General features: G+C 48.1%; 1 protein-coding gene across 3 annotated transcripts in view; it reads left to right on the top strand.

Moving 5' to 3' along the window:
- Positions 1–27,788, top strand: part of DDX4 (DEAD-box helicase 4) — a 1,871,246-nt gene that overhangs the window by 165,785 nt on the left and 1,677,673 nt on the right. For 2 of the 3 annotated variants that reach the window (XM_069627287.1, XM_069627288.1), the window contains exon 4: positions 21,840–21,902. The exons of the other annotated variant lie outside the window; for it this stretch is intronic. In XM_069627287.1, coding sequence (XP_069483388.1) covers positions 21,840–21,902 — 63 coding nt within the window. The remainder of the gene's footprint in view (positions 1–21,839; positions 21,903–27,788) is intronic. 3 annotated transcript variants of the gene reach the window in all.

Genomic DNA, 27,788 nt, shown 5'->3' on the forward strand with positions numbered 1-27,788 from the left:
GTGAAACTATGAAATCTACCAATGCTGGAGAAATAGTTACAGATGAGTAAGTCATTTGGGGTGCATCTGTTAAGGAATTGTAATACTAACTTCCTTTTTGTATTTTATTGGACTCTTGTAAGGCGCTTATACAATAAATGGTGTTTCAAGGTGCCACAAAACAAAAATGGGGTATTTGGGGGGTGGGGGAGGAGTCAAGATAGAAAGATGCAGGAAATTACCTATTAGGCCATGGGACATTCAGATCGTGCAAGTGCAAAGCAAGAGGTTTGGGGCCTGGGGGAGTGCATGTATGTGCAAACAAAACACAAAGTGCTGAGGTGGTCTGGTGGTACCTGTGGTGAAATATACCCAGACAGAGTTTTATTGTTAACAAAAAACACGTTTGCAATGTTCTGCTGCGTTTGTGTGCTTTCTGTAAGTCTTTCCACGCTGCTTGCTGTGAGCCTGGAGGCGGACCCAAAAGAGGAGGTTCCTTAAAACTGCAACACCAACGCAGTGTCTGGTGTCCAGTGCTTGCTGCTTGTTTATGGTGCAGAGCAGGCTACAAGCGGTACATTGTTATTTAATCCCCCATTCTTGAACCCAATTGCTGTTTTGCAGCAGCATTTGGTCATAGTATGTGACCCGCCTTAACCTGCTTTGAACTGCGTCGTGAACGTCATCAGATTATCTTTTTGCATGAAGCCTATACATTTTCAACTGTTTTTGAGAGGTGCCAGCTGGGGCAGCGACTGTGGGCTGAGGCCTTTGAGCTTCCCGTCCTAGCCTCCATGTTAGTTTCTAGTGTGGGGGTCACTATGGGTCACGGCCGTGTGCCCTCCCAAGCCGCCTTCTTGCCTAACAATCTTTTGCTGAAGTGTGCCTGGGGAGGATCTGGGCTACAGCCTTTGAGCTCTCGCAGGCAGTTCTGCTGCTTCATATTTGACATTATTTGAAGCCCTTTGGAAAGCCGTGCTGCTCCTTCAATCTGCCAGGGGCACAATATAGGAATCCTTACTGGTGCTCTTACTGGCAGCAGCGTGAGGTGGATCCGACGGGGTTGCGACTGTGGGCTACGGCCTTTGAGCACCCCCCTGTCTGTTGGGTTCTCCTGGTTCTCCTGAAATTAAGGTTTTACAATGTTGGTATATTTTATACACTGAAGTGACAGTAAATGAACTGATTCTGTCATTTACAACTGGACAAACCTAAATTGTAGGGGATCAGTTTTATTATTGAACCCCACTTATTTGCACACTGCATTTCATGTTGATTTCTTGCCTTTTTTATGCTGTAGCAAGGGTTTTATTACTTTTTAATTCCTGTTCTTGTCTGTGACCAAATATTTTAAAGTTTGTTTCATAGCATTGTTCATAAATATCTGTTAGCACACTGCACACTGCACCCTACACTGAAATAATACATAGGGTGACAGCCAATTATATTTGCACCTTGCACTTTTGTATGACCCTGTTTTTAGTTTTGTATCCTCAATGAATGTATGTCACATAGTGGTCACTACCATGCATATCAGAGGGGACCTATTGGCCCTGTAAATTCTAGGATTTTAACTTTGCGCATAGCACTTGCTAAATTTGTACTAAAAAGGGTCCCGCTCAAGGAGAGGCTCTGGTGTTACTAGATTAGAATGGGGTGGTAACTCTAAGAAGTAGGGGTTGTATCCCTGATCCGGTGATAACTCAACAAGAAAATGATGGTGCTTCGGGCTCATGGGATCATGCAGGGGGCTTAAAAATGGGCCAAATAATTGTTCCCCTCCCTATTCGGGTTCTGGATACATTGCCCATAGTAGAGACCACAGAACCCTGTAAAAGCTCAGCCTGTGGACAGAAATCCCTGACAGACGAGGGGAGTACTTGAGCATGGATCTCATTTGAGTAGTAATCTAGGGGATAAGGCTGCGGGGGTGCTAAGTAACATCAAGTTTTGTCTAATACAGAAGGCAACCTAGGATCTATGGTTTCTGAGGATATGCTGCACGAGGGTGATTTGGTTTTGGATGTTTTGATTTTAGCTCTGGCTATCTCTTATGAGCTGGCAAAGCGTGTGCGCCTATCACTAGATTACAAAACTAATCAATGGTCCATTCCAGAATCCCCTTTCTTGTGAGGTTGGCCTCAAATAATGTTGCACCAGCATAGTGGGAAGGTGTAGTCCTTGGCAGAACCTTGCCCTATATTACATTCACACATCCTGGCAAAGTTACATGGTTATAATTGGGCCGCAGAAGCTGCTCAAGATGGTGAGTTATGGGATAGAGACCCTAAGGACCAGACACTGGGGGGTGAAGGGGGTCAAGCCAAGTAGGAATGAGGATACAGCAACAGTGGTAGATGAGAGCTGTCCTTCCGTATCTTGGCACAGATTCTTGACTCCATGGCTAGAGGGTATGATTTGCTTAACTATGAAAGTTGGGGCACTCCATGAGGGAACTGTTGGGCAAGCTACACCTTTTAGAAGGGTATATGATTGCGGTTACTAACCAGAATGCATTATTTTACAAGAGGGAAAACATGGCTGCGGAAGCCAGCATGCAGGCTGGACAGGAATCGGAACCAGGGGCCGAAGTGGCTTCGGAGAACCAGGCAGCGTGGAAGCGGTTCATCCCTAGCAGGATGAACCTGTAGTGGAGGAACCACCATCCCCAGTCTTTGTTAGCGGTTCCCCTTGGTCAGGGAGATGCTAAGTTATGTCGCACCCCAAAGGAGAAACCCAATGTCTCTAGTGACCAGTGTGGCCCTTCGAATAAGGAAAAAATACCCCCCAAAAAGGAAAAAAGTAATAAAGGTGCCACCCAAAAAAAAAACAGAGGCTCTAGAAAATATTTGAGAAAGTAGAGATCGGAGGTGGATGAGTAAATTTTTGTAGATAAGGCCGACCTGGAACAAAAGAAAAGGGATTTCTTTAAATCAAATAAAGCCAAGTGTGCAAATGACCTGGCCAGCTAAACAAAGGAAATAAGGTCCCCTAAAAAATGAGTCGTTGGAGGTTAGCCCGTCATTTGATACAAGTAAAATATCCGTATATTCTATAGACTAAAAACCCCAGGAAATGTTGGGGGGGGGGAGGAGAGTATGTGGATCATACGAAAGTAGTAGAAACAGGCCAAGGTGGTTGGAAGTGTTGTCTTAAGGGAGACTGGCTCGATACGATTGTTGGGGCCTACTAACTTAGCCACTGGAGACGGCAAATCCCACTTCGGGCCCACAAGGGGGCAAAGTAAAGGAAAAATGGTATGCAATTTTTTCAAAACCAGTGGTAGTGCAGGTATGTGCTGGGGTTTCGGGATACTGGAGAGGTTACTTGTAAAATCCCAGTGCCCCCCTCCCGAACAATCGAACATAAGTGTTTGGGTATCCCAAAGTGTCAACAAATAAGGATAGAAAGGTAAGATGCAATTTGCGCTAACTATAACTGGGAGAGATTTAAACCCCAACAGACAGTTCCCCATAAACCACCTCAAAAACCAACAGTTCAAAAGGATCAGATTTGCATCTACATGAGCCGTTTATTTGAGAGCTCGAATAGGTACCTACTGAATAGCCACTACATCTGGTGTCTCATGCACGAAATTCCAAAACTGAGACTGGTAACATTAGTACCGTTGAGTTTGTGAATGAAGATTGTTTGGATGTAATAAAATGTATTCAAATGGATTGTGTCCTCCCATGTATTCCTCATCTTTAGATATATTGTCTCCCAGCTTTTCTGCTTCGGGAAAACATTTTCACCAGAGGGCGCTGTTTGAGGCCGCAGAGTCGTCCCTCGAGGGCTGCCATCGAGCCTCTGTCATCCGCTGTTTGAAGGGCTCGAGCAGCGCCCATTACCTCAGTTCTGTTTTTCCGAGCAACTGCTTTGTGTCACAAACGGCACATCAGGTTTTTTCTAGACTATGTCCACGTCATCTACTCCCACCACACCCAAGACAGGTTTAAAAAAAATGTCAGAAGTGTGGTAGGAAATTGTCAATAACCGACCCCCATCGGAATTTCCTCTGGTGTCTCAGCCCAGACCATCGGGTTGACGAGTGCGATTCCTGTCAGGCCATGTCCAATAAGGCTTTTAGGGAACGTAGAGGTAAGCTGGCACTGGGGAGGAAACTTACAAGGCTTCTAAAAGACAAAGATTCAATTGAATCTAGTTGATGATCTCGACATGGGTCGGGGAGATCGAAGAGTCGCTCTTGGAAATCCTCCTTGTCTTCGACTAAGAAGTCAAAAAAAGCGACCTCACAGGTCTTCCTCCTCTGAGAGGAGAGTGAATTAACCATCCAAGCACGATTCCCCTGAAAAAATGGGAGGCCTTTAGGGCTTTGATGCTTAAAATATTAGAGAAAGCGGCCCAGACCCCCTCTAAGATGCCACGTAGAATTCATGCCTCTACCCACTCTAAAAGTGACAGAGGGAGATCAGACTAAACATACGAGAGCCGGAAAAGAGTCCAGAGTGTCATCAAGGGAAAGTTCCCTGACACCTCGTACTAAGACAAAACCTCTGGTGCATAAATCGGTGTTAGCGGAATCGACATCAGCGTCGAAGTCGAAACGAGAGTGGACTACTGCGTCGAAACCGCCAACGACAATGGCGTTGACACCTTCGACAGTATCGAAGCCTTCTTCGACAGTGTCGAAGCAAACGTCTTTATCGAGGCATTCTTTAATCCCGATACCTAAGTCGACGCCATTGCCCATGCTTCAGTTGATACCACCCTCTTTACCTGAAAAAGCTTTCGACCCTCAACCTACACAGGAATTTTTCAGATCCATGTCATCCATTTTTGAAAAACACTCCTCTGAAGAGGATGTCACTTCAGCTGGAGTCAGGTTTGGAACTAGAGAGGTCCCTGAAGAGCTAGTGGACCCGAATTCCAAGATAACAGATCTTTGAAGGTCTCCAAAATGCCAGTGGCCTAGAAACTTCACCTGAAGTGGAATTTGAGACCATGCTGATCCTAGTTATAGAAATCTTACGGGAAGGATAATTGATTTTATGGGTTAGAACGCTGCTTCCCCAAATTTCGACCTGGATGACATGACGGACATCCTAAGTGAAGATCCTCTAAAAGATCCTGTTCTTCCATTCCATAAAGCACTTCAGAAGAGGGTGATGGTAAATTGGAATACTCCTGATTCTATTTCAGCAGTAAACAATAAATGTGTACCGAAATACAGGCCTTTATCTTTATCAGATCTGGAATATCTATCTTAACATCCCTCCCCTGAAAGTCTAGTGGTTCAAGCTGCAACCTCCACTAGGCAATCAGCTTACTCCTCATTACCACCAGACAAGGATGATAAAGGTGATGCCTGGGCCCGGAAAGTTTTTTTTCTTCGGGCAGCATGGTCCTTAAATTGACTAATGTAACTTGTACTTTAGCAAGATTTACATATTCCCTGTGCGACTGCATGACATCAGCGGCTGAACGCATCCCGGAAGGTGAGGAACGGGATGGTTTCCTGGCTATAGTAAAAGCTGGTAAAGAGGCTATTGAGGAATGCCTTCAGTCAGGACTGGACACTGCTGATAGTGTAAGCAGGTCCATGGCATCTAGCATGGTCCTACGCAGGTTTGCATGGCTAAGGAAATCTGGCTTCGCCCCTGATGTGCAGTCTAGATTACTTAATGTCCTTTGACGGCTTGAGGTTGTTTGGCAGCAAGGCAGACGAGAGCTTGGAGAAGCTGCAGACCTCAAAAGCGGCAGCAAAATCACGTAGCACCACTATAAGATAGCCTCAACAACACTCTTACGCAGGCTCATCTTCCTGGAAGAGTCACCCCTTTTAGTTTCTACTCCTCTTTTGGAAAAGGGAGTGGTCAGGCCAGTCAAAAAGGCCAACAGAGAAAACCCTTTTGTGGTGGAAAAGGATAGGTGCTAGATCAGCCTTGGCTACTACCTCCTCAGCCACTGCAAAGCCACTTTGAGGTCTTCACTCACAAGACCCCGGTGGAAGGCAGAATTACTCTGTATCTGGAAGAATGGCGGGTCATCACGTCAGATCCCTGGGCACTAGAATTAGTGACCCATGGTTACTGCCTTCCTTTTCATCAAAGACCTAAAGATCATCCACTGGGAGCCAACTCTGTAAAAATTCCAGACCCGTTCCTTGTGCAGGAGATTTTAACCCTGCTAGAGAGAGGTGCAATAGAACATGTACCTGTAGCGGAAAGGAACAAGGGTTGGTACTCCGCTTATTTTCTCATCCCCAGAAAGGAAGGAGGATTGAGACCATCTTTGTCTTGAGCAATTTGAACAAATTCCTCAGGAAGGACAAGTTCAAGATGGTGACCCTTTCTCAGATCTTTCAGGCTCTTCAGCTTCAGGACTGGCTGGTTTCATTGGACCTTCAGGATGCTTACTTTCATGTGCCAATCCATCTTGAGCACAGAGTACCTGAGGTTCGCAATTGGTGGTTCTCGTTATCAGATTTGGGTACTTTTATTATTTATTTTTTTGGTTTTTTTTTGGCTGACTTCCGCCCGAGGGTTCTCACCAAACTGATGGCGGTAGTGGCAGCGAGTATCGGGAGAAGGGGATTCACATCTACCCTTATCTGGACGATTGGCTAATCAGGGCAAGTTCACCCGAACGAGCCCAGGAACATCTGGCCTTGACCTGCCACTTGTTACACAGACTGGGCTTCTCCCTCAATTACAAGAAGTCACAAATGATTCCAAGCCAAAGACATCAACTCATCGGGGCAGTCCTGGATACTTCATCAGGGAAAGCCTTGCCTTCTGAGGGGAGAGCTCACCACATTCTGCAGATGGTAAAGTTTCAAAATGCCCAACATCTACCGGCATTCGACTTTCTAAGGTTGCTAGGCCTTATGGCATCCTGCATTTTTCTGGTGCCAGAGTTCAGATTGAGGATGAGATGCCTTCAATGGGCCCTCATGACTCAATGGTTGCAATTTTCAGGGGAGATGTCAGTTATTCTGCAAGTCCCAGCCAAAGTGGTTCAAGATGTCCTATGGTGGGCTTGCAAGGAGAATATCTTCAAGGGGGAACCTTTTTGGCAACCATGGCCGGAGATGACAGTAGTGACAGATGCCTCACTCACGGGGTGGGGAGCCCACACCAACAATCTGACAATCAGCGGTCGTTGGTCTCCATCGGATTCCAAACCACACAACCTTTTGGAACTGAGGGCAATCAGATTAGCGCTGAAGGCTTTTCTACCCTCTGTACAGGGAAAGAATGGTCAGATAATGACGAACAACACAGTGGCCTTGTACTACTTCAACAAAAGAGGCGTAGGATCACTCCCACTGTGCAGAGTGGCAATGCAGCTCTGGTTCTGGGCAATGCAAGAAGGAATCTCTACCAGCAGTTCACCTAGCCGGAGAGCTGAACACCTCGCCAGACGCTCTGAGCCGGCTGAGCACAGTCTCCCACGAATGGGAGCTAGCTCAGGAAGTCCTTCAAGAGATCTTTGCCCTTTGGGGAATCCCTCAAGTGGATCTGTTCGCGACCAGTGCCAGTCGGAAGTGCAAGCTGTACTGCTCAAGGGAATTTCCTCCAAGAGGAGCTCTAGGGGACGTGTTCGTGGTGGACTGGGTATTTCCGCTCCCCTACGCATTTCCTCCAGTCCCCGTGATTCCTCAGGTAATCAGGAGGTTGAGAAAGTTCAGGAAAACCATGATCCTAATTGCCCCGGATTGGGCACTTAGGATCATGGTACCCGGACCTTCTGGACATGTCCAGCTGCCGTCCAATACGTCTTCCACAAAGAGAGGATCTTATCTCACAAGAGGAAGGTTGGGTTCTCCATCCACAGGTCATGACACTCAGCCTTCACGCATGGTTTCTGAGAGGTTGAGATGTAAGGATTGGGACCTCACGAATGACGTAATGGAGATTTTGATTTCGGCCAGAAGGCCAGCAACAAAATCCCTGTACCGGTGTTGTTGGAATAAGTTCAGTAACTGGTGCAGGGGTAAGAATGTGGATCAAGGATCAATTTCTTTGTAATACTCCAACAGCACTTTCTTTCCTCTTGCACTTGGCCAATTTTGGGCTCCAAATTGGCACTATAAAAGGATATCTGGCAGCGCTATCTATCTTTAAGCGTTCCTCGGAGGAGGTGTCCTATTTTAAAATGCCCTTAGTAATTCAACTCTTGAAAGGGCTAACAAATGTGTACACCCCGACACCTTTTCAGGTGCCCATCTGGGATTTGAATTTAGTCTTAACATTTCTCATGTGTGCCCCTTTCGAACCTTTACATTCTTGCCCATTAAGACTTCTCACTCTTAAAACAATTTTGTTGGTGGCTATAACATCAGCCCGCAGGGTAAGTGAGTGGCAGGCACTTTCTTGTTCCTCCTCGCACCATTTTCCATAGAGACAGTTATTCTAAAAGTCAAAACCTCTTTCTTGCCTAAAATAATCTGATTTCCATCTGTCACAGAATTACCTTACATTTTTATCCTCCTCATGCTAGTGAGGAAGAGGAAAGGTTGCATAGACTGGACGCAAAAAGGGCTATGTTTCTGCATTTACAGACTGGCAAATCTTCGACAATGCAACCAATTATTTGTTTGATATACTGGACACAAAATGGGCCTTGGAGTGTCTAAACAAACTCTATCCAGATGGATCATTCTAGCAATCTGAGTTTTATAAATTGGCTGGGAAAGAGCCTGCAGATGGGTTAAGGGCTCATTTAACCTGGGGCATGGCAACTTCCACGGCTCTTCAGAGGTGTTTCCCGGTGTAGGTTATTTGTGCGGTGGCCACCTGGTCGTCAATGCACACCTTTGTGAAGCGTTACTGCTTGGACTCTTACTTCATATCAAGGAGGACTCTTTGCAAAAGCTGTCCTTCCTTCAGTCCATAATTGAAATTTCTGGTACTCCCTCCCCCAAATTCTTACTGCTTTGGGACCCTGTCTAAAGATGAGGAATACATGGGAGGACACAATCCATTCGAACAACAAGTTACTTACCATCTGTAACGTCTTTCGATTGGATGTTCCTCCCATGTATTCCTCATCGACCCACCTAACCCTCCATACAGTTAACGCCAGTTGCACTCGAACTTCCTTAAGAGCCTGAGGACTTAAAGTCTGATCAGTTTATGCGACCGTGAATACCGTAAAAACAGAACTGAGGTAATGGGCGTTGCTCGAGCCCCTTCTACAGCAGATGACGTTGACGCTCGAAGGTGGCCCTTGAGGGACTACGACTCTGCGGCAGTGAACACAGCGCCCTCTGGTGAAAACATTTTTCCGAAGCAGCAAAGCTGGGAGACAATACATCTAAAGATGAGGAATACGTGGGAGGAACATCCAATCGAAAAAACGTTGTAGTTGGTAAGTAACTTGTTCATCTAAGGTCATATATTATTAAAGATGTAATCCTGGCAGGAAATGAGTGCTTCTTGTCCTTAGGGTTTGAAGTGGCAGATGAAGGTACATCAATAATTTCAAGATTAACCCTGTTTTACCCAGATAAGGGTAGGCTAGAGCGGGGTTCATCTAATATGCACCAGGCTGATATGTATAGTGCATGGGGATACACGTAGGGGTCTCCACAAAATATTGAAAATGCTGGGAGGTCTCAAGGACACACTAGTAGGTGGGAGGTTAATCCCAGGTACAGACATTATTCGTGATTGTCCAACTGGACATTGGCATCTTGGAATTCCAGAGGCTTTAAAAACATATTGGACAATCAGGATTTCTCTCTTTTGACAGTGTGTCTTCAAGATACTTTACTCCTCGAATCACCGATTATTGAAGGTTTTGATTTAGTACATATGAATGCTTTGCGGGTTGAGTGGTATGCCTTATGGTGTGTTGCTTAAGCAATTAAACAGATCCACGGCATGACCCTTCCAAGAATTTAAGTAGACCGGAGAGACATGCTAGTGGCTCTGATGGAATGGCAACCAGGGGCGATGGGTGTCCCCCCAATACATTTCTCCTGGTTGATATTTACTTAAACCCAGATAAAAAGCATTTGTAAGAGGCTCTTGTAGCCCGATCATCCACACTTTTAGGAATATTATCATGGACGATTTAAACACCGAATGCCCGGAAGATCCCCATTTGCTACCCAATAGGACACCTCTGAGGAATTGCGGTTCAGGGGTAAGAAAATGTGTCCAGCGTTGGATGCATGGGACCTGTCAATTTTAAATGGCCACTTCCAAGGCGAGATACCACCCATCTTCACTTGACAAAATGGGCTTTGGAAATCAATAATAGCTTATATTTTTGTCTCCTCAGATCTGTTTGTGAAGAGGGGAAACATGGCAGTAAACAAGTTAGATTTAAGTGATCATTCGCTAATAACTTAAGAAATTATGTTGGTACATAAACAGTAGAATAACATGAATTTGGTTGTGGAAATAAACCCATGAAACTTCGAGGTTAATTGGTCCCCAAAGCTGGCAATGGCTTTAGATTGCAGGACTGAGTGCTGAGGGGTTGGTCTTTCTATATTCACTCGAAGGGTTCTCACCTACAGTAGCGGCTTGCCTTGTTAGTCTTACCACAGAAAAACACTTGAAAAGTTGGGGAGCTGTCATGGTTTTGATGGAGCGATCCAGGCTTGTAAAAAGCTAATGCGTAGGATAACCAGGCTGAAGAAGGCATTATCAGGAGCATGCACTGAGGTCCGGAGGGTAAAACAGGACTATAGGAATTGGGCCATGGGAAGGCAAATTGTAATGAACATTAATTACGCCGACAAAATGCTGCCATGTTTGTCAGGGAATACCTCTGAGATTATGGCAACTGATTCTGCCTGAAGGCAGAGATCGCTACTTACAAACCCAGCCAATTTTGGAGGAAGCTTGGGTTACACACTTTAGCAACCTTTACGTGAAACCTGGGTGTTAGGAAAGATTTCCTAATTGTATGCAATTTTCCCTCCATGTGTAAACCCCCAACTGTTTTGCTGCTGTTTAGACACCCTAGACTGACTTTGCCAGAGAAGCACAGCCTTCAGCTGCACTGGGGAAACTGACTTTCCCTTAAGACAGTCCGTACTGGGAGAATTTTTCCCTTGGTCCTTTTCTAGTGTTGCAACTTTGCTGCAACATGTAACAAGTGCCCAATGTACCTTACAATGTACTTGGGTCTCTTAGTCAATTGCAATGACGCTAGATACTCTCGATGGACTTTGTGATACGTGCAGATGTGTCATGGACAGGGCTGGTGGCAGCTTATCTGTCCATAATATTTTAACCCTTTTCTGCTATGTTAACCGCGTTTGGCACAAATAGGTATCCTGACTCCGCAAATGGCCATGCCACAAGGATCTTTGTCCTTCGGCCATCTTGCCCCTTTGTCTTCCCCAAGTCGAACTGACCTGGGTCAGTCCTTATTTGGACATGCAGTTTCCCGCGAAACTCAAAGCTTTCGCGGGCTTCTGCCTGCCGTGTGTGTGCGCGCGCCTCCAGGATGTGGTCTGGGGTGTCTGTCCCCCATACACATCCTGGTGCCAGAGAGTCTGGACTGCCATGAATGACTGGGACCACCGTGGTCTGTGATTGGTCTACGTATGGAGTGTTTGTGAGCAGATCTACCATTGGTTCCTCTTAGTTTTGGGCAAAGGGAACTTTGGATAAGAGGAGGCCAAAAACTCCCATACCATGTCGATCTCTGGAGTTCTCACTGAATGAATGAAGGATAGGATCCAAGTATCCTGAAACTAAGGAGCAGAGTTGAGGAACGGCTGGTATGTTTGGCACCCTGAGCCCGTTGTTGTCCCGTGGTACCCCTCTGCATCTGGTCGTCCTTGAAGGTCTGCAAAGACGCTTCGACCCATTAGAATAGTGAGAACTATTTTGAGCATCTTCAACAAAGCCTGAAAGAAAACCTTCCCGGAAGTGTCCCTGGGCCAACCGGTGGGCTGACCAGCTTACGCAGGACCTTTGCTCTGTCTCCGCCGTCGTTTCGAGGAGGCCCTCGAAACTTGGTATACTGCTAGCCCTGTGTCCACGGCACCCTCGCACCGAATTTCGTACACTTGGCATTCCCAGGTCCGAAGTGAGACGAGTGCACCAGGACCGGAGCTTGCGTGGTTACTGTGTTGCCCTGCCACAGCAACGAGCTTTGCAGGTGCGCTGCATTTGTGTCCCTCTTGCCCCTGAAGCCTGCTGCAGTGAAACTGGCCTGATCACTCCACCAGGAGTGGCGAACTTGCCACTGTCTTGTTTGGGAATTCTCCCTGTATCTTTGGAACTGAAAGCTGCAGAGCCGTCATATTGCCGCAGTAGAACCCGCAACCGAAGTGGACTCGACTGGCGAAGTTTGGTCCGGAGTGCGCTGGGGGCGGTGAGTAACCCTAACCTTAACCGGTGGCTCCTAGCGCCTCCATCCATTATTGCGCACGAGTGGCCCCTAAGGGTCCCTCTGTTAGGCAGAAACCTCTGCAGTTCCCTCTGGGACCACTGCAAAAGATTTAAGACTACAGGTGTTTGGCAGTAAACCCACTTGGTAGCAGTCTGTACCACACAGATTCACTTGGTAGCTGTGGCTGAGCAGTCGGACTTCCCTCAAGAGTTAGGCAGTATACAGAGTATTCACAATAGGTCAAGAGCACACAATAAAACAAGTAAACACTGACCAGGGCTTGGTGTAAAAGATATAATTATTTATTTAAAACCACATCTAGAAAAACACACGGGCACTAATAGTAAGCAATTCAAAAACACGGCCACTAAAAGATATACACTCCCTTAAAAGAATATTAGACAAGTCTTAAGTAAAGCCCCACTTATTTTCAGACAGTGGTGAGCGCTTAACGTAGATGGCACTCTAATAGTTTATTTTAAAAAGGGAGAGCAAAGCATAGAACAATTTGCACACTTTTACAAGAACAGAACACGAGAGGAAGGTAAAGTAACATCGTGAATTCAGAGTCAGTAGGCCGGATCCACTTTAAGGGGATCAAAACGAAATGTGTCCAAGGTCACACGGTTGCAGTGCACAAAAGTCTTGTAATGATTCAAAAAGGGGTTGGACCAAAGAAAGGGACCAGTTAGAGGGTCAAGGCGGCCAGCCCAGTCCAGAAGGTTAAGGAGTTATTACCTTGTTGCAATCTTTAGAAAGGGAGGCCTGGCGGACACGGTACCTTAAAGTGTTGAGAACGCTCCAGCGGGGGCAGTTCCTGGCAGCGGGTGCAAGTCAGTGCTTCGTCCGGGGGAAGAGAGGATCTCGTCGTGGAGGAAGACAGGGGCCCGTTGCACTGCCAGGGAAGAAACCAGCCGCGGAGTTTCTCAGGTACAAGGAGCGGTCCGTTGATTCGCGGTTCAGTGGTGAGTGGCTATCCGGCCGCTGGGGTGCTTGGCACGGGCAGTTCGACCACAAACCGGGCTGGGGTGCGAAGAAAGAAAGGTAAACTGGTTGTGCCCACCAGTCAGGGGAAGAAGCCTCTCCAGCAGGGAGATCTTCTGTCATCGGGAAGTGGTGAGTTCCGCAGGGCTCCACCGGTGGTGTCGTCGTGGTAGGTCGGCTCAGCTTCTCCCTCGTCGGATTCTCCGGTCCTGTGGCGACTTCTGAAGTTCCAGTCCCCAAAGCCCTGGTTTTATGCAGCATACCCCCATTCACTCAGCCTAGCTGTCACTCAAACATGCTAAGTGGTGAGCCGGCCGGCTCACCACTTGGGCCAATCACACAAGAGTGTGACTTGAGTTACCAAGGTAACTCAGTCCAGGGTGCCTAAACCCCCTGTGGTACCCAGACAGAGTGGCACCACTTTTGGAGGCTTCTGTGGAGAAGCCCGCCAAAAAGTGGAACAAAGGGCTCGACTTGGGTTGGAGTCACAGAAGAGAACACTAAACGCCATTTTAGAATCGAGTCTTGGCAAAAAATACCAACCAGAGAATTAATAATAATTAAATAAACCAGCGGTATGTTCGAGGCTATGAGAATTAAATAATTCAAGTTGGTAGCCACGAACAATGGGAAAATCCCATAGGAAAATATTTGCGGTTGAATATAAAAAGTAGTATCCACTGCCACCAGCCAAAACTCGATCAGGGGGGACGGAGACGTGCCCCCTTGACTAACAGACCCCGGGGCAATCTAATTGCCCCGGCCCGTACGTCCACAATATGATGCTTTGTACTGGTTTCTGTTAATAATTTGGGACTAGTAAAGCCAATGGTGACTTTACATGCCCTGGGAGACAGTAGTCAGTCCCAGGGTATGGAGTCTATGGTGGGGAGTCACTAGGACACCCCTGTGTTACTGCAGGGAGGGTGCTGTGTAACACACATAGGAAAAAATGAGACCATATGGAGTAAAATACATTACCAATCAAAGGAATACCATTAATCGTGTCTAAGAGTGGGAGAAAGAGTCTCACTCTTGGCAGGAGGAAAAAACAAACTCCAGAAATCCAGCAAAGCTTCTGGGGGGACTCACTAGGTTAGGGATAATTCTCTGTTTGGGCTGAATTTCCTAACACCCTCTCCTTTCCACTGCTAGTGCTAGCTAGCAACTCCATCCCGCATCTGGAACTGCCTATGCCTTCAAGTGGAGGTCCTCCCTGAATAGTGGGAACATTCTTCATCGCCTCATCCACCTTTCCGAGCTGCTAGAGACCCCTGAAGAGACCCCGTTTTGCCCATTGGAACAACCGCGTGCACTTGCATTGCATGTACTATTGAGCACAAGGCTCCTCTTCTTAGGGCTTGGACTCCCTCTTATTTAGGCGTGTTGTCGATGTCGAAGGGGCTCCAAGACTATCTGCACTGCCTGATTTCTCCCCATCTAGGTTGTGGACATATGTGCATTTAACCCTTTGGACCACAGTGGTCTTGTATATACATTGTATTGAGTGTTGTGTTGGTTTTCTTGGTATTCCTGTGATTCTTTTTCTATGGTCGATGTTACAAAGGCCTTGTAATAAATGTGTCTATTTTTGAGATCACCTGTCTGGGAGTAATTTGTAAGTGTCCTTTCTCTGTGTGCTCATTGAGGTCTTTCAGTCACCCTCGCCCCTCCTTGAGACCTAGTCTTGACCACCTGCCATAGCTACCTTGATTGCTCTGGCTTGTCCAGAGGTTACCCTGTTCCAAGAAACTAGGCTGGCCTTCTGAACCTCTGCCCACCAGTTCACAAATCCATCTTAACAGGAGCTCTTCCAGAGATCGCCTCCAGAGGACCTGAAAGACTTCGTCAATCATCGATCCAGGCCCAAGGTAGAGCCGCTCTTTTCCAGCGCACCCCTCAAGGGAGACTCCTTTCTAAGGACTCGCCCGCGCGGCAGGAACCGCTCCAGTTCATACCAGCTCGAGTACCGAGGCTAGGTCAGCTACTGGCCGGCAGGCCAAGGGGGGGTCAGTGGATCCTCCCGGTGACTGTGCTAAAGGACCGGAAGGTTCTTTTACCAGGTCTTCACCCGAGGGGCCACACCCTACTACCGGCAACATGTCCGAGGGGGCGGCTATAAGCAGTTCGACTGGCAGATCCGCCGAGGGTGACGCCTACCAGGTATCAGCCTGAGGAGCAGGGCATGCCTCATGATACACCCAAGTCCTGGACGAGGCTGGGCCCAGTGAACCAAGTGACACGACGCAGGCAGGTGTAAGGCTGCTCGACCAGCTCGCCGCCATACCAGACATTAGACAACCGCCCACTACCGCACCAAGGAAGGGAGCAGGTGGAGGAACGAGTGTCATGGTGGGGACTGGTGTCATCCAGGTATGTGACCTACAGCCTATCCTTGGTTTGCGCAGGGCAGGTGCCCGCGCCGCCTGTATGGGCAGGGCACACAACGGCCCAAGCAGCCGCCCTTTAACCTGTCAATCTCACCTACCACCACTCCGGCCTTTGAGGACAGATTTTATGAAAGGTTCCTCAGGCTTATGAATTCTCCTCGGATGGGGGTCATCCTCGGGGTCGTGCTCCCACGCCGCAGGTCCCAGTACAGGCGCCCCTGGCCCCTGTGCAGTCTCTGCCATCGGCTGCGGCCCCCCCAAAACGATAGTGCAGGTGGGTCCGTACCAGCCTCTGGCTCCGGCCTCCACACCTCAGCCTTCGGCCCCTGCAATCCTCCACCGGTACCGGAGCATCCGGACCCACAAGTGGACACAGAGGAGGACGGCCCGACACACCATCGTCAGCCAAGGCCTTCCACGAACGTCTTGAAGGGCCGGCAGAGTACTTGGGCCTTCCTCAATCCGTGGTCTAGCAACCTTCAGAGGGGGGTCCTCGCCGAAGTCCTCACGATGTGTCCCGCAGCAAGAACTGGTATCCCGATACAGAAGGATGTCGCCTTGGCCAAAAAAGACTGGCTCAAGCCCCGCTCGGTCCAGCCGGTCAATCGACGCCTGGGCGCCAAGTCCAGGCAGATGAAGGGGATACACTCTTGCTATTGGCCCACCCTCAGACGCACTCCTCAGTGATTGCTGCAGCATTGCTATACTCCAAGCTTTAGTCCTCCTCGGCCTCCTTTTCCGTGGCGCTGCTAAGCAAGGAGGAGATCTTGGAGGCGTCCGGGAAGAAGCTGTATTCCTACATGCCCCTGCATCTTTGTCAAGCCAACGCAGATGCCTTGCTGGACTCCATTAACCAGAGGCTTTGGTGGGAAATTGCTGATTTCCTCCCAGAGCTTCCGTTGCACAGCCAATCACGATTCAAGGTGGGACTGGCTGAGGCCATGTCATGACCCTTGCCCCTGGCCCTCACTGGCAAGTCAGCCTTCCAGTTAGGGCCAGGTCAAAGGCCTTAAAACCTCATCCAAGACTCTCTGAGTCAGTCCTGGCACCTTTGGTGCTAGACTCATAACCATCATGAAGACCAACATTAGAATGGGACTATTTACTTGGGACTATTTAACTTGGGTGGGGTTCAGCCAACATGGAGGCACACACATAGCTCAGTTACAAGGAACTGAGCTATGCGGTCTAGTCTTTTGGGTGTGGCAGGCCTGCGACTACTTTACCTGGTCTACTTTGGGTGTGGCAGGCCCGGGACTATTTTACTTGGACTACTTTACCTGAGACTATTTAAACCACACCCAAACAGCAGAACATGCTTTGTGGTGTTCTGCTGTGGGCAGGGTAACGCTCACCGTGTCCAGTTCTTTGATGCCAGCTTACCTGAAACCAAGGACCTGCAGAGAGAAAGAACACTACGAAACTTACCTAGAACAGTATCCTGTCTTCAATCCATCGCTGACTTCAGTTCCACTCACCTAAAGGTACTAACTCCATCATCCGGTACCACATGCATCCTGGAATACCATAACCTGGAAAGAGGAGAAAGATATACTGCATTAGTAAGAGGAGAAAGAAAGACAGCATTAGTAAGCGTTTACTCACGTTTCCTCCCGAATGAAGAAATCCACACATCTTACTTGGGTAGTCTTCTCCTGGTCCGAATCATTGCTGGAACATTACGGCGCTCGGCGAGGAACATCAACCTGCAAGCAGAGGAAAGCTGCAGGTTAGCAATATAAAAGGCGAAACAGCGTCGCGCATCGCGCTACTCACCGGACAGAATCGCGCACACCGAGCTTTCGCCTACGGGCCCATGCTCCTCTTCAAACTGCATGACAACACCAAAATACCTTTCCATACCTAAAAGGAAAGAAGCAAGACATTATTCGAACTAAGAGGAACATAAGAACTGCATATGAAGACTGTAAAGTAGCAAACCTACGGTGTCGCAGCAGGCCTGGATTCCCACAGGATGGCTTGCACCAGTGAAGTAACTTGGTCGCTGCTCGCCCCCCACCTCTACACGCCCCTGCCACGAGGAGCAGGGCGTAGAATCCACCTCTTAGAATATTAAGACCCATCTTTAACCAGAGGCCTTACCAAGGGACCGGGAGAGGGTTCGAGAGTGCAAATAATCCAACCAGGGCAGGGTGGCGTCCCCGTGGCTACCTAGTGAGTGTAACATGCCAAGTTCGTGGTACAGGACATCATGGAATCCACCGTGGCCCACATTGACACCTCTGGCCAGGCAATCTGCATTGCCACAGACATGAGAAGAACGGCCTGGCTCTGTGCTACAAAATTCAACCTGGATGTCCAGGAACGCATTTTAGACCTTCCGTTCGAAGGGGGTTACCTCTTCACTCCTATGGACGAGGAGCTGGATAAAAAGAACAGCTCACAAACGGCAAAGTCTTTATCCATCCTTGCAAAGACCACGCCCCAGACATACAGCCAGTCACAGCAGCGCTTGAACAAGGGGCGTTGATAGAGGCTTCCGCGGCTTCCAAGTGCGGAGGTCTAGGCGACCGTACACCGCCCCAACATCGGCGCAAGCAACAAAAATGGGAGGGAGGGAGGGGTAGGAGTAAGGGCTTTTTCCAGTCCCCCTCCGTAACAGCCTCAGAGGGGAAAGAAGGCATGACATGCCCCTTCGGGTCCATGTGTCTCCAATGGGGGGCTTGCTCTCCATGCGCACTTCTGGTGCCAGAATTTCGCAGACCCCAGGATTCTCTCTATTATCCAAGGGTTACCGCCTACCCATCCCAGCCACTCCTCCACTCCCACAGATTTGGAGGACAATTCTTTTGGCGGAGGTCTGGTTGCTCGTCGAGAGCCAGGCAGTGGAGGAAGTCCGTCTCCCAGCGAGGCTTCGGCTTCTACTCCAGGATTTTTGCCATTCAGAAAAAGAACCAGGCGTGCCTGTGAGTTGTGCTGGACCTTTTCACCCTCAACCTCTCCCTACCTCTACAAAAATTCAAGATGGTTACGCCAGCTTGAATAGCAGAACCATTGTGCTAGGGAGACAGGATGTGCTCCCTGGATCTGAAGGACGTGTACGTCCCGATTTGGCAGCCTAATCGTTCTTTTACGATTCAGGATCATGGGCTGCCATTTCCAATACAAGGTGCTTCCCTTCAGCCTCATCTTGGCCCCTAGAGTCTTAACCAGACTGATGAATGCAGTGGCGGCCCTCCTGAGAGTGTAGGGCCTCCACATCTACCCATACCTCGAAGATTGGCTCGTCAGGGCTACATCTCCGGAAGCGGTGCACTGCATGTAGCATGCGCTTATGAATACACTGCACGAGCTGGGCTTTTCGCTCAATCTCAAATCGCAGCTGCAGCCCATGTAGAGTCTGACCTTCTTGGGGCTCATCTGGGACACATGCTCCAAGAAGGTTTTCCCTTCAGAGGACAAGATCACGGCCATCAAGAGGGCTGCTGCACACTTCCTCATTAGAGAAATGACATTGGCCTGGTGGTACCGACTCCTACTGGCCGTCCCCCACACAAGACTTGGGATGAGGAGGCTACAGCTGCATTTCACAGCTTCTTGGAACCAGGAGTAGGACTACGTCCCTCCTCTTCACCCGGACCTCACATGGTGGTCTACGGACTGCAACCTGCGGACAGGCAAACCTTTCCGGCAGCCTGCCCCCCCGGTCACCATCACTACGGACTCCTCTCTAGAGGGATAGGGGGACACCCTATACAAACGCTGCGCCCATGGCTCCTGGACCAGGCAGGAGCTGGATTACCACATGAATTGTCAGGAACTAAAGGCCATCTGGCTAGTTGTCGGCCGCCTTTGCGGTTATCGAGGGCAAGATCGTCCCCATTCTTTCAGACAGGCAACTCAACCAGCATGTTCTATAATCAACAAGCAGGGAGGTACCATGTGCCCTCTGCTGTGCAGGCTGGCAGTCGGCATGTGGGAATGGGCCTTGGAGAACAAAATCTACCTCACAGCCATCCACCTCCCAGGGAAATCCAAACTGGAGGCCGAACGGCTCAGCAGACTGGGAGCAGACAATTACAATTGGCAATTAAATGGCCTCGTGCTGCAGGAGATCTTCAGCAGATGGGGACACCCTCAGGTGGACCACTTTGCCACCTGGGACAACAGGAAGTGCCAACAGCTCACCACCTGGCAGGGATAGGGCTCCAGATTCCTGGGCGACGCATTTCAGAATCAGTGCAACGGCATGACGTCATACGCCTTCCCTCCCACACCATTGATACACAGGGTGATATGCAAGATCAAAGAGTCTCGCCACCTCAGCGTCCTTCTAATAGCTCCATGGTGGCCAGCCAGGCCATGGTTCTCGGAGCTGCTCAGCCTCTCGGAGAGACCACCCATTCGCCTTCCCACGGGCCCAACACTACTTTTGGTGCAGCAAGGGGGCAGGGCCCTTCAACCCGTGCCACAGAAACTAGCCCTCAAAGCGTGGTTCCAGAGCACATCACAATAGGGCACTTCAGCCTTTCCCAGGCTTATCTAGAGATCACAGGGGGCTAGGAGCAGAACTCTCATTCTCGCCCACTCAGGCATCCAGGTGGACACTTGCCGCACTTACTTGGCATCCATCGGGGCCTATAGAAACTCAGAGGAAGGTGTGTTCTCTTCCAACCTGATTGTCAAGAAGCATTTGACGGGACTCGTCAGATTCTACCCACCCATTAAGAGGCCACACCCTGTGTGGGACCTTAACATAGTTTCGGGGGCCCTGGCGCACAAACCATTTAAGCCAATGTCGTCCGTGGACATCAGGCTGTTCACCATTTATACAGCCATGCTAGTCTGCTTCACTTCGGCTTGCAGAATCCACGAAATCCAGGCACTGGTCGCTTCAGAGCCCTATACTACATTTCATAAGGACAAGGTAGTCCTGCGGACACCCCAAGCATTCCTACCGAAGGTGCTGTCAGCATTCCATCTGAACGAGGAAATGGTGCTGCCAATGTATTTTGCTGAGCCTGAGAACGAGGCACCGAGTTCTGTACTGCCTCGATGTCAGCGGGCCCTGAAATTCTACCTGGATAAAATCAAGGGCTTCCGCAAGTCGCACACTTAGTCACCTTTGGCAGATCAAGACCGGGGTATCAGGCCTCCGTAGCCCGGTGGATGGTCTCGGCCATCAAAGAAGCTTACAAGCAACAGCATAAGCCACTGCCGGCCAACATGCACGCCCACGCGGTCAGAGACCAGGTTAACGGCCATTGCATTCCAGCGGCATGTCCCCTGGCCAGTCCTAAGCAGTGCGGCCACATGGGCCACCCCTTTGGCTTTCTGCAAGCACTAGTGTTTGGACGCTGGCTCTAGATCAGATGTGGCTTTCGGACAGGTGGTCCTTAGAAACTTAGAAACCTATTTGCTTAAGGAGGCCTCCCCATCCCCCCTCCCCGGGCTACACGCAGTTGTAATCGCCCATGCATTATGGAGGAAAGGGGATGAGACCTAGGAGTAATAAGTTACTCACCGTAGTGACTAACATACTTGGTCCTTAGTCCCCAGTCCCCGTTCCTCCATTTGTCACACCATTCCCCCCCCCCCCAAATAAAGCTGGTGTCCTTAGGCAATGTTAATCGATTGTTGACGTGTCTATGGGGACTGAGGTATGGCGCCGCAGGGCGGAGTCAGGGCAGCGCATGCTCGCAGGGCCGCACCACCGCACACGACTCTAAATTTAATGGGGAAGGTTTTTTCTGGTGAAAAACTTGCCGTCTCCCGTCTTTTGGAAGGGACGCCCATGCAGTATGGAGGAAAAAGGACAAAGGACTAGGAGTACGTTGGTTACTACGGTGAGTAACTTATAATTATTCATTCATCACCTCTACACATTTGCTTGTTGTAATCTCTGAAAATCTCCTGCGAACATGATTGGGTGATGTTGCATGTGGCCCTTTCAATGCCATCTTTATTTTTCAGCTATTTAGCTGTGCTGCACTCATGGTGTCCACTTCACGTAGGCTAAATTAGCCTGTTTTTATTGCAGTTCTAAGCGGGGACCATATGGCAGCCTGATGTATTTCAACGTTAGTTTTTAGAAAATGTATCTAGCTAGTTAAAGCTTTAGAAATTCTGGTGTCCGATGATGCAAATTGATTTGACTTACTGTAGTCCGTATTTTAACGAAATATCCATACTATTTAGGAAGCTCCGAATTTGGTGAAAGGAACACCTGGGTGCCTAGGAATCGAAATTCTAAAAATGAAGGTATGACTTTGGATAGCACTACTGGTGATGGGCACTCAAGGCATATTTGCGTTTACCGAGATTAGGTTTGACTTATGTGCTAAAAAAAAACTTGTCAAATCTACTTCTTTTTAAACTTTACCTGGACTAGTTAAATTTTGACATTGGAGGCAATGTTTTAATGTTTCGGATCTACTTTATATTAACCATCATTAGGTTTGTCTGTACCTAGTGCAATCATTCTGGTATCACTTGGTACCTTTCATCTTTTCTATGGAGTAACTCCGATTTAAAGTTATATTTTCATGTCTGCCTAGAAATGGCTCGTTAGTCAGAGCAGGGTTAAAACTAAGCTTCAAAGAAACTAGTCAGTCATAAAAAGTGACTTGCCATCTCAATTATACACCTACACACCATTTCTTACTCGCCAAGACTCAATCATCACTAACCAATGGCTTGCACATTTTGAGCCTTGTTCAGTGCTTCTTATCGGCCTATTTCATATTGTTATCAATTATTTCTTTCCCTCTTTGCCCTCCTTCCTACTCGCTTTCAATCAAAAAATGCACAATCCTGTTTGCCCTCCCCTGCAGCCCCTAAAGCGCTTCTGAAGCAATTGGCTTATCAATTGGAAACTTTCAATTATGAGTTTCTGCTTCATTTAAGGTATATACTCTGAATACCACAAAGCGGGAATGCACACCCAATTTAAAGAGAAGGAAGAATTATTCATGTTATTGGGCTCAGAGGTTAGTTGCTTCTGTAATGGATTGCTTCAGACCCCAATGTGGGAGACAATGGAGATTCTGGAGGATGGCACCCCACTGTTTGAGGAAAGGGGCTCCCTCTGCTTTTCTAGACCAATTATAACCTTTGTCACTGGCCTGTTTTGGGTTCATTATGCAGACAGTTTATAGTAGGGACATCCTTTCTCTTCTACGGTCTAGGTAGGATTGTACTGTGAGCTCTTCAGTGCATGTAGTTTTTAGTATGAGGCTGCCACCTGGAAATGCCTTGTAAGGGCTGTTCGGCGTGGTCGCGGGTGGCTGGTGAGTAATGGGATGTTTGGGTGGACAGCATAACAGATAGGTTTTATTGCCCTGAATTGCCCGGCTACCGTGTTGAGTCATATTGGTTTGATTCCTTAAACGTTATGAGGAAAAATAAGCGTGAGATTTATACATACAATAGGACTGCGCCACTGACTAGGAGTGTTGCTAAGGCAGTGGGTAGGCCCTACGAGGACCTGTTTACCCCCGTTAAGGGAACTTTGAAAAAGGCTTGTGCCATGCCTCTTCCTCCTTCTCATCCTCCCTCTCTGATAGACAAGAATGATGTTGGGGGGGGGGAGGGGTGGATGGCGGATGAATCGATTGTTAATCGACTCAGGTGAAGTGATTAAGACACCTGAAGTGATGTGCCATTCACAGGCAATTTGTGATATTCACAATGAGGCTAGGCATGGTGATTTAGCAATTGACGGCTCCCTTTTGGCACTCTCCCAGTATCCCCTAGGGCGAGGGGCAGATTGGGAGCATTCTTTGGCTCAACCGCAGGGACTGTGTAATTCGGGGGGGTGGGCTAGTGCAAGTAGAGTCCCTTAATGGCTTAATCCTAAGTGAAATTACTTTACACACCATCCTCCTGAAACAACTGATTGCCGCAGTAGAAAGACAGAAGTGTCCTAATGCAAACTGCGGTTTGGTTAATAGGAACCTTCTTGAACCTACTGCTCCACAATTTGTACCTCTGGGGGCAACATGGGATCCCAGTTCGGGATGTTTTGCATCCTTATCTGGGGTGTTGATCGGCCCTCGGAGATAGTTCCCACTGAGGATGCAGAAGCCCCCAACGGGTCAATAGGGGAATTACATTTCTGAACCGGAAAAAACAGGAGTTGGCTGTCAGAAGCTGGCTAAACAGAATAATTCCCAAAACAATAGGAAAAAATTATCACCACAAAAAAGAGGAAAGCTGTTGGCAAGAAAAGGAAATTTGATACCGTAGCCAGGAACCTTTTCCGTAGGCATGTGAGAGATGGAATCATCAGAAACAAACTTGGGACGAACTGGAGGAGGTGGATGTGGTTGCATGTAGCGGGTCAGAGAGTACTCTGGCTTTGAATTCTTTGAGGGACACTCTAAAAAATAAAGGCTCTAGGGGCCCGAATCTATCGTTACAAAGCTTGTGCTCCGCACCCAGAACTTTCCATTCAGGGAAGTTTACTAAACTTCTTCCCCAAAAAAAAACAAATTGAAAGACTCTTGTGGATTTACCGAATATTCTAACTTATTGGTTCCACAAGAATATAAAGAAGGGACTGCACCCACAGTAGAGGACCCTTGGGGAAATTTTAAGACCTTACTGCCAGGGACAGGTGTGATATCTCTGGGTGAAACTGGTCAGTTGCCCTGAAACTGGTCAGTTGCCCACTAATCTGGGAGGGATAGATGGGCCTTCTAATGTTGTCATATCTTCAGATCTCTCCCAGGATGAGTACGGCTTCGGGCAGCGATGAGAGTAGACGGATGAATGGGCCAGGCCGTAACGGGTCTTTGAATGTACTCACTACGGAGGGCGATCCGGATATCTTAGTTTCTGTTCCCTATGGAGGTGAGGCTCTCAAGGCAGCTGATGTGAAGAATTCAGAAGGGGTCCCACTAATGGAGCGTGCAATAAGAAGGGTGATAAAACTGATGCTGGATGAGAATGGTAATGTACCTGCTCCAACAGTGGAACCATCCACAGCAGATGGGTGTTTACTGGGTTAAATGAGGCAAATTAAACTGTTTGTTCGATGGCTAATACGATTGACTTAACTGGTGATCATCTGGGTAGCAATTTACAGATTGGAGGCTGCAGGAGTAGTGGAGCGCAGGGACAAGTGGGGTCCTCCCTGGCAAATTACCTTGTCTACTCAACTCTACAGACAGGGTAGCCTCCGAATGATCACGCAGGTATGCGGACTCAAGGTAGCCACTCCAGTCTTCGGACAGGGATGCCTCAGAATGCACAAGAAGGTATGTGGACTGAAGGGGATCAGTTTTCACCCTTTTAATTAATTGATTTTTGTTCACCCCACCAGATATGATTTTGTAAGGGTTGTCTTTCTCTCTCGTATAATTGCAGAAGCAGTCTTGAAAGAGTGGCTCATCACATAAATGTGTTTGACATCGAGAATGTGGGAACGGATACTGGATCTAATATTCATGTTGGAAGGCACAAAAATGCTGTTGATACCCAGCTCCAGAAATCTACAACTTCAGTTGGCAGCAGTTTTGCTGAGCCCAATCTTATACGCTTAGCATTAACCTTACAGGATTCCATCTCGCAACTCTAGGGTTTGAAGCCCAATAGTTAATAGCTTAACTAACTTGTCTTTTGTAAGCTGGAATTCTCGGGGTAATTGGTACTTGAGGAATGCACCTGATATTTGTACTTTCCTCCAAGGTTGCTCCATCATATGCTTACAGGAGACGTGGTTCACTTCGCAACATATTTTGGATGGTTTTATTGTGCACTCCACTCTAGCTAAAAAAGGCCCGATAGGGCGCCTCTATGGAGGTTTACTTATAGCAGTCGCTATTAATATGGGCCCCATAATTATAAAAAGACTATGGATTCCAGATTGGTGCTCGCTACTCTTAATGCGGCAAAAGTGATGCGACTATTGGCCAATGTAATCTTCTGATTTTTAATATCTACTGGCGTTTGAAATTAAATATTGAGGTAGAACTAGTAAAAACTGGGAGTATAGGAGTGTCAAGATCTACCTGGGAACTTGATGATCCTAATTGCGTTAGATCTAAACGTAGCAATCCCCACCGATCTATCCTGTAATCAGGGAATTGACGCGGGTGGGGGGGGGGAATGCTGCTGTTTGTACTGGTAAGAAGTGTCTCCATGGTCTCCAATGGGGGCACTTTTTAGGCTCTTGGTCTCTCCACCGTTGGAGGACTCTTAAGCAAGAAAGAGGTATACACGACTTGGTTTAGAGGGGACCAAACCAGTGCCATTGATCACATTTTTGTAACTGAACCACTTTTAGCCAGGACTAAGGAACTTAAGCTCTTAGGGATGATTGTAGTGACCATAAGATTCTACATTTGAATATATCTGGGTCCTGGGGCACTGCCTCTAGGCATAGTTGTCCTGAAAACTTAGAAATACATTTGGTAAAAACAGGATTGTCTGGCATAGAGATAATGTGGAGAAGACTAATTTTGTTTTCCTTTCACATTTCAACACAACTAGCTACGGGAAAAAAACATACCCTATACACCAAGGAAGTTTTTACTTATTATGTTGGCAATGTAATTACGCACTCTGCAACTGCTCTTAAGATCGGAGCCTGGTATAAACATCCACACAGTTATAATGTGTGTTGGGCAGAAACCTGTGCAGTTCCCTCTAGGACCACTGCAAAAGATTTAAGACTACAGGTGTTTGGTAGTAAACCCACTTGGTAGCAGTCTGTACCACACAGATTCACTTGGTAGCTGTGGCTGAGCAGTCGGACTTCCCTCAAGAAGAGTTAGGCAGTATACAGAGTATTCACAATAGGTCAAGAGAACACAATAGAACAAGTAACACTGACCAGGGCTTGGTGTAAAAGATATAATTATTTATTTAAAAACCACATTAGAAAAACACACAGGCACCAATAGTAAGCAATTCAAAAACACGGTCACTAAAAGATATACACAAAAGAATATTAGACAAGTCTTAAGTAAAGCCCCACTTATTTTCAGACAGCGGTGAGCGCTTAACGTAGATGGCACTCTAATAGTTCGTTTTTGAAAAGGGAGAGAAAAGCAGAGAACAAGTTGAAACAGATCCCAACACTTTTACAAGAACATAACAAGGGAGAAAGGCAAAGTAAAACCGTGAAGTTAGAGTTCAATAGGCCGGATCCACTTTCAGAGGATCAAACGAAATGTGTCCAAGGTCACACGGTTGCAGTGCACAAAAAGTCTTGTAATGGTTCAAAAAGGAGTTGGACCAAAGAAAGGGACTCGTTAGAGGGTCAAGGCGGCCAGGCCAGGCCAGGCCAGGCCAGGCCAGCCCAGTCCAGAAGGTTAAGGAGTTATTATTACCATGTAGCAATCTTTAGAAAGGGAGGCCTGGCGAACACGGTACCTTAAAGTGTTGAGAAGACTCCAGCGGGGGCAGTTGTTCCTGGCAGCGGATGCAAGTCGGTGCTTCGTCCGGGGGAAGAGAGGATCTCGTCGTGGAGGAAGACAGGAGTCCGTTGCACTGCCAGGGAATAAACCAGCTGCAGAGTTTCTCAGGTACAAGGAGCGGTCCGTTGATTCGCGGTTCAGTGGTGAGTGGCTATCTGGCCGCTGGGGTGCTTGGCACGGGCAGTTCGACCACAAACCGGTCTGGGGTGCGAAGAAGGAAGGTAAAACTGGTTGTGCCCACCAGTCAGGGGAAGAAGCCTCTCCAGCTGGGAGATCTTCTTTGTCGTCGGGAAGTGGTGAGTCGGTTCCGCAGGGCTCCACGGGTGTCGTCGTGGTAGGTCGGCTCAGCTTCTCCCTCGTCGGATTCTCAGGTCCTGTGGCGACTTCTGAAGTTCCAGTCCCCAAAGCCCTGGTTTTATGCAGCATACCCCCATTCACTCAGCCTAGCTGTCAATCAAACATGCTAAGTGGTGAGCTGGCCGGCTCACCACTTGGGCCAATCACACGAGTGCGACTTGAGTTACCAAGGTAACTCAGTCCAGGGTTGCTAAGCCCCCTCCCACACCCCCTGTGGTACCCAGACAGAGTGGCACCACTTTTGGAGGCTTCTGTGGAGAAGCCCGCCAAAAAGTGGAACAAAGGGCTCGACTTGGGTTGGAGTCACAGAAGAGAACACAAACGACATTTTAGAATAGTCCGGGCAAAAAATACCAATCGCCGAATT

This window comes from Ambystoma mexicanum, chromosome 6p (genome assembly GCF_040938575.1).
Source record: "Ambystoma mexicanum isolate Mex_15411 chromosome 6p, UKY_AmexF1_1, whole genome shotgun sequence".
Classification (NCBI taxonomy): Eukaryota; Metazoa; Chordata; class Amphibia; order Caudata; family Ambystomatidae; genus Ambystoma; species Ambystoma mexicanum.